Source organism: Coturnix japonica, chromosome 23, assembly GCF_054131305.1.
Source record: "Coturnix japonica strain WE chromosome 23, WE-NBRP24, whole genome shotgun sequence".
In the NCBI taxonomy this organism is placed as follows: domain Eukaryota; kingdom Metazoa; phylum Chordata; class Aves; order Galliformes; family Phasianidae; genus Coturnix; species Coturnix japonica.
In genome coordinates this window covers 2774010-2780537 of record NC_140685.1, presented here as the reverse complement: position 1 = coordinate 2780537, position 6528 = coordinate 2774010, and the positions used below count along the sequence as shown (strand labels likewise).

At 50.5% G+C, this 6528-nt stretch overlaps 1 protein-coding gene across 16 annotated transcripts in view; it reads right to left on the bottom strand.

The window, feature by feature from the left end:
- Positions 1-468: 468 nt before the first annotated feature.
- Positions 469-6528, bottom strand: part of TEKT3 (tektin 3) — a 46221-nt gene continuing 40161 nt past the window's right edge. For all 16 annotated transcript variants that reach the window (XM_085522449.1, XM_085522446.1, XM_085522452.1 and 13 more), the window contains 7 exons: positions 5243-5846; positions 4713-4796; positions 3907-3977; positions 3367-3510; positions 2035-2257; positions 1723-1877; positions 469-780 (listed from right to left, as the gene is read on the bottom strand). In XM_085522449.1, the coding sequence (XP_085378575.1) occupies positions 564-780; positions 1723-1877; positions 2035-2257; positions 3367-3510; positions 3907-3977; positions 4713-4796; positions 5243-5846 (1498 nt within the window). In that variant the 3' untranslated portion in view covers positions 469-563. The remainder of the gene's footprint in view (positions 781-1722; positions 1878-2034; positions 2258-3366; positions 3511-3906; positions 3978-4712; positions 4797-5242; positions 5847-6528) is intronic.

Here is a 6528-nt window from a genome sequence, read left to right as displayed (position 1 = left end):
CAACCCCCTGCTATGTGCAGGGTCACCAACCAGCAGCCCAGGCTGCCCAGAGCCACATCCAGCCTGGCCTTGAATGCCTGCAGGGATGGGGCATCCACAGCCTCCTTGGGCAACCTGTTCCAGTGCGTCACCACCCTCTGGGTGGAAAAACTTCCTTCTTTTAAAATCCCAGTGCTGACATTTTAGACCCCAGTGAAGTATTTTCAAAAGCAAGAATAAATTATCATTAGAAAACTGGTTAAACTGCAACTTTTCCTATTTATGTTCTCTTGAACATACAGCGGTGCTTCTTGGGATGGTTTGTGCTTCTGATGCACTGTTAAAAACACATTATGGGTGTCAACACCTGATTGATGGTGTCACTTCCCACTGTGCTTTTGCACAGACTCAGAAGGAGGAAGACCTGAGTTTGTTTCTCCTAAAATCACAGACCGAAAGGAGGGGAGAAAAATAACCCAGCAGATCACATAATACACAAAGAGAACGTTTAATTTCTACTTGGGACTTTTCATCCTGGCAAAGCTGAGAACATCAACAACAGAAGTTTTGGGGCAGCTCCCAGCTTAAACGTAGCCCACCAGCCGTGCAGTGCAGGGGAAGGTCTTGCGCATCCCCATGCACTTCTCCTGGTCAATGAAGAGGGAGTTGGCTTTGACAGCCAGGTCGTGCTCCAGGACAGCCTTGGCCCGTGCCAGTATCTGCAGTGTTTCCTCAGCATCCCTCAGCCGCTGCTGCAGGCTCTGGATGGTCTCATCAAGCTCATGGACCTCGTTGACAAGGCTGGAAAACAGCAAAGAACCCCATCAAGTACAGAAGGATTTCCCCCTTGGTTTGCTTGACTGAGCTGCCATTTTCTGGCAGCTGTGAATGGAAGCTGAGGGTGGAAGCTCAGCCCCTCCTTGCTGCATTGGGCAGCTGCTGGGGACACCCAGACCTGGCTTCTCCTCCTGTGGATGATACTAATGTGAGGAGAGCAGAGCTGACACCAAGGCAGTAGGAAGCAGCTGAGGTTTCCCATTTTTTTGCTAAAAAAAGGCAAGACCCCTCCAGATTCACAAACCTCCCACCCAACTGATTGGCCAGTTTTGATTTGCTATTCTTTTCATGCCTACTGCAGCAGCAAGGTCACCTACAAAAGTCAGGGAGGCAGTTTCCCTATCTGTGACACATCCTCACTGCTGCCTCTCTGGAAGTTGTTGATTTTGCCTTGCCTTCCTGCCAAAGCACTTGGTACCATGGGAAGGCATTCGGCTGGAGGAGGAGGCTTGGAAGGAAGCCTCTCCTGCTGTTGGGGCAGATAAAACCTTGAAGGAATGCCAAGGAGCAGCCCAGCCAACTGCCCCAGCCTGCCAGGGGTCACCCCTGCTCCTGCACTCAAGGGGCTTGTGTTTCCCCGTGTCCTCAGGGTGAGTGAGGACAGCCTATACAGCAACCTGCTGCAAGGGTGCCCTTCTTCCCTCAAAGGGAAGGAGCTCTCAGGGTGATGCTATGGGAGAGCAAAGGGCTCATCCTTCCATAATGGGCACATCCAGCCACTGGGAGGGGAATATTTCCCAAATGGGAACAATCCAGCCCCTTGTCAGGCAGCATTGGGCTGTGGGTGCAAAGCTCTCCTAGCACCCAGCTGTGATGCATGCTCAGTGCTTTCCAGAAAAGACCACCATCAGTTTAGTCACCCAGTAGTGCTCTGAGTGCCCACGCTGTGACTGCACTCCCACTCACCGCAGTTGAGTGCTGTCCCGACACAGCTCCACATTGGGTCTCCGTGTGCGCTCATCCAGCCGGGTCTGAGCCACTTTCAGTGGAGGCACTTTGTCCCTGATGGCTTTACGGATGTTTTCTATGCTCATCTCAGTCTGGAAGATTTCCTGCAGTGTCTACAATAGAAGCAAGTTTGTGAATTAAAAATTATATTCATAAATAACAGTCATGCTCCATTTCTCCAGCCCTGGGCGAGCTCTGCAGGGAGGCTATCTCTTTCCTGGGAGTCATCACTCAGTTTAGCACCAAAAGGGAAGGGCTGGGGTTGGTTACCTTGGCCAGGTGGGTCTGGATCTTGTTCTTGGCGTCGGTAGTCTCGGCGATGCGGTTGGTGAAGGCGACATTGACGGCGTTGAACTGGTTCCACATCTCATTGGCAGACACCACCAGCAGGTTCTCAATGTCCTCTCGCAGCTTGGCTGAGGCCGCCCGCTCGCTTTGGGAGCGCAGGATGTTGTCATCCGTGAACTTGGCCCACGATTCCGGCACTGAGATGCTACCATAGAGAGGAGAGGCAGAGATGGCCGCATGCTGCCATGGGCAAGTATGGATCCCACCAGGTTGGCTTAAACACAGCCTTCCCAGGATCCACGCACTTCGACCACTTGAAAGCAAAACATCTGGACACCATTTATTCAATACAGCTTATCAGATGCTGACACGTCCATGGCAACAATTGCGGCAATTATGAAGGCTCAGACAAACAATGGATTCCCACGGAAAAATCGAGATTCTAATCAAACCTCATATTTACGTGTTAACAGCATTCAAGCACGGAGTTATTCACAGATGCCATGACAACATGCAGACTGCAGCCAATGCATTTTGCTTGTAACTTATCCCAATTTCACACAAAAGCCAACATTAGATAATACTGATTCTGTCTCTGCACTCAGGATGGAGTTCAACCCATGCAGCATCCAGAACAAGGTCAACAAAAGCCACAAATACCACATAAGCTTCACGTAAAACATGCTGATCCTCTACACATTTTGCTCCCTCTGAATTTCAGCGTCAGTCTTTAACTATTCATTTGCCCATCCAAATGTCTGAGCTCCACTTTGAAGAATTATTCAAACACGAGAAAAAACAAATCACTCCATGCCCCCCCATGAACACCACATGTCTGAGTGTGGAGCAGATTTATTCCCCATGCCCTTTGCCATGTGAGGCATATCTTTGCTTTTGGTCATCGTTCATTTATTGCAGAACCAAACCCGAATTCCTGGCACCCAAGAGCAGCTGAACTCCCTCCTAGCACCACACTGTCTTCCTGTATTTTCAAGGCCATCCAGGCTCCCCACCAGCACTCTACAGGCAGGGTGAACCCCCAGACCTTACGTCAATGTGGAACGCAAGCACTGACACAGCTCCCAGAATATGCCTGGACTTAATGGGCTGTGTCAAGGTGCTGAGCTGAACTCATCATCAGGCTTGATCTCTGAACCCTGATATAACATTTAATTAGGTTGAACTCACTGTATTATGCTTTTACCCCCTTCATCATCCCAGTGAATGTGCTGCTGGGGGTGGGAGGGATGTGCCATGCCATGGCCATTGGGATAGGGACAGCCAGTGCTGCACCATCTCTCCCCAGGGACTCACGTGGCATCCACCCGCTCCACACCACGGAAGTAGCTGATGCCATCGGAGGTGTTCCGCAGGTGGTGGCACTTGCCATCAATGCGGCGGGCTGTCTGCTTGTCAGCCAGGTCCTTCTCCACCTCGTGCTGGGCTGCTCTGTTGGACCTGCAGCACGGCATGGCAGCTGTCAGTGGGACTGTTGGGGAGGCGTGGGGATGCTCCCAGGGAGCCTAGGGGGTTTTCATAGCTGCTGGATGGGCAGAGGACAGAGGTCTGCTGTGAGTTCATGTTACAAAGTGACTTTAGTCTCTGAAAGAACAGTGATGCAGTGGTACAGCTGCCCAGGGAGGTGGGGCTGGGGGGAGGTCACTGTCCCCGGAGGTGTTTGAGAAATGTGGAGATGTAGCACTGAGGGACATGGTTGATGAGCATAGTGGGGATGGGTTGGGGCTGGACTTGATGACTTTAGAGGGGCTTGATAACCTTAGGGATCTTTTCCAGCCTTAATGATTTTATGATTCTATGACTTCAGCCATGTGGGGTGGGCTGGGGGCTCCTTACGCGAGCTGGGCTCTGGCTCTGTCCAGGTAGCGCTGCATCCTCTCCTGGCATGATCTGATCACATCCACCTCCTGGACAGGGACAAAAGCATCACCCCGTCAGTGTCCACACCCACTGGTCCCAGTCACACACATCCCCTTGGGCCTCCAATTTCAGTGCAGTGACCCAGAGCAAAGACAGGACCACACCGCTGCCATTACGAAGATACCAACTCTGAATCTTTTATCCTTAAAATCTCATGACCTTTAAGGCAATCTGCTTTTTTAGGGCCTGACTCATAAGAAAAAATCTTTTAATTGGAGCAGTGGCTTCACAGTCCCAGGGGCTGCCACTTCCTTCCCAGCTTCACGAGGCCCTTGCCGTGATTGCATTTCACTGTACCCTGGGTTAGGATCCCATCTTCAGCTCTCATCTTGTTTGCTTTTTATTCATAGTTCCAAGCAGACTGTGTAAAGGCAGGGTATAAAATGCACCACCTAAGTACACAGAGTGGCAGTCCAACTGCAGCCAAGCAGAGCAAAGATGGGGGTAGATGCAGTATCTTTTCTTAAACTCACTAATAGGGTTGGAAAAAGCAAACAAGATGCTGGGCACACTCTGCTGCTTGAAGGGGCCAAGGACCCCCCTAAATACTACACAGGGTCTTCAGATAAAAGGGAAAATCTTACCCCAAAATGTGCTGCTGATGGAAATGTCATCTCCTAGCTTGGGGTTTGAAGCATTTTGTGCCCAAGAGCCAGATATAGGACAGGGCTAAAACACCTGCTTAGGGCAGGTTAGGCAGAAGGAGTTTTAGCCAGACTCACCTTGAAGAGCTGTTTCTCCACATTGTCATGGACTAGGTCAATGCCCATCCTCTTCTCCCGGTGAAGTAAGCATTCCTGAGCAACCTGTTGAGGACACAGCAAATTGCATGGAGCACAGAGAAGAAAAATGTGTCCAAGGCAGGGCTTGGCTGGCAATGAGCAGCTAAGCTGCAAGGTCAGCATTGAATCCTACAAGGAAGCATGCATGGCCCTGCACACCCACAGCTGGATATGGGGACCTCTGTAGAGCTGAATGCTGACCTCACCCGATTCTCATAGCAAGACATGGGCTTTCTCATCCCAATCTGAGATTTTGGATATACAGCTTACAAAAATATTTGGTTTAGCAAATAGTGTTCTGATGCGCTCAGCATGTGCCGATAGGAGCTGTAAGCAGATGGTGAGGGGCTTGTTTATTGCTAACTTAACTAATGGTCTCTTAGTAAAAACTTTCTAGACGTTACAGAGCTCCAATGAAACTTAATGAGACGTTTGAATGGCTGCAGATGTTCCAGCAGCTCAGGGCTCACCTGCAGAGGGGCCTCTGTCTCTGCCAAGGCTCTTTCCAGTCGCTTCTTCATGTCCGTGAGTGCATTGGTCTCCCCAATCATCTCATCCAGCTCATGGCAGAGCTCTGACTTCCAGAACTCAATGTCATTGACCCGTTCTCCCAGGTTCTTGGTGCTCTCCATTTGGGTTTTCTTTGTCTGCTGGTACTTGTCGTGGATCAGGCGGGAGGTGTCAACCCTGAGGTTCTCCGAGTTGTTCCGTGAGGTCTCTGACTCCCTGTAGTTGGTCAGGTTGGAGCGGTACCAGTCGTCCGGGGTGTAGCGGGTGAAAAGGGATGTCCTGTTGGACACGAACGGGAGCATCTTGCTGGGGGGCAGCCCGTGGGAGCCGCTGGAGAATGGAGCCAACATGGGGTGGTTGGTAGCCGTCCTGTAGTAGGAGTTGGGCAGCCAGGGCAGGCTGAGTGGCTGGGATAAGGGGTAGTAAGGGAAACGGTTCTTGTAGCTGGAAGCCATGGTGCTGATGGCAGGCAGGAGGTTGGTGGGGGCTGGTCGCACATGGGAGTGAACCGCCGATAAGGGTGAGCCAACGAGCTCCATGGTCACCGCTCTTTGGGTCCGGGTCCTGTATAGCAAGGAGGCAGAGGAAAAGAATATCACTTCTTGCAGTAAGATGTGCAACTTGTCATACAAACAGCCACACACACAGCACCCAGGCAGTGCCCACACAGGCTTCGACCTCTCAAAAGTAAATCCCTTTAGACAGCATCCAGAGTATTTGTATATACTGGGATTTGGCTTCATTGTTAATATCGAGTGTCAGAACTTGAGAAGGAGAAAGAAATAAATCATGGCACTAAGGACAATGATGGATATTATGCCTTCATTTTCAATCTGTCTGTCATTCCAATGAAACTGGATTCCCTGCTCCTCCTTTGTTTCTTTTGGCCAGCAGACCTGCTGATCTTACAGTGCTCCAGATGTGATTTTCTCTTTAAAAATTCCATTGCCAGCCCAATAGCTGCATCCTGTGGACACACAACTGCTACCAACCCCAACCAGTGAGATCTACGGGCAAGGGGATGCATCCTCATCCCTGCGCCTTCACTGGCATCAAATGCTTAAGCAAGGACCTGCAGGCCAGCTGAGCTGTGCAGGACTTGATAAAAACCCCACACCTATTTCAACCTAAAAGAAGAGCTATCTCCCTTGACTTGCAAAGGAAGAAATGGGATGTTCTCATGCAATGAACTTGCTTTTATCCTACAGCAAAGCATCAGTGCAAGCAATCATCTGAAGAGTTATCT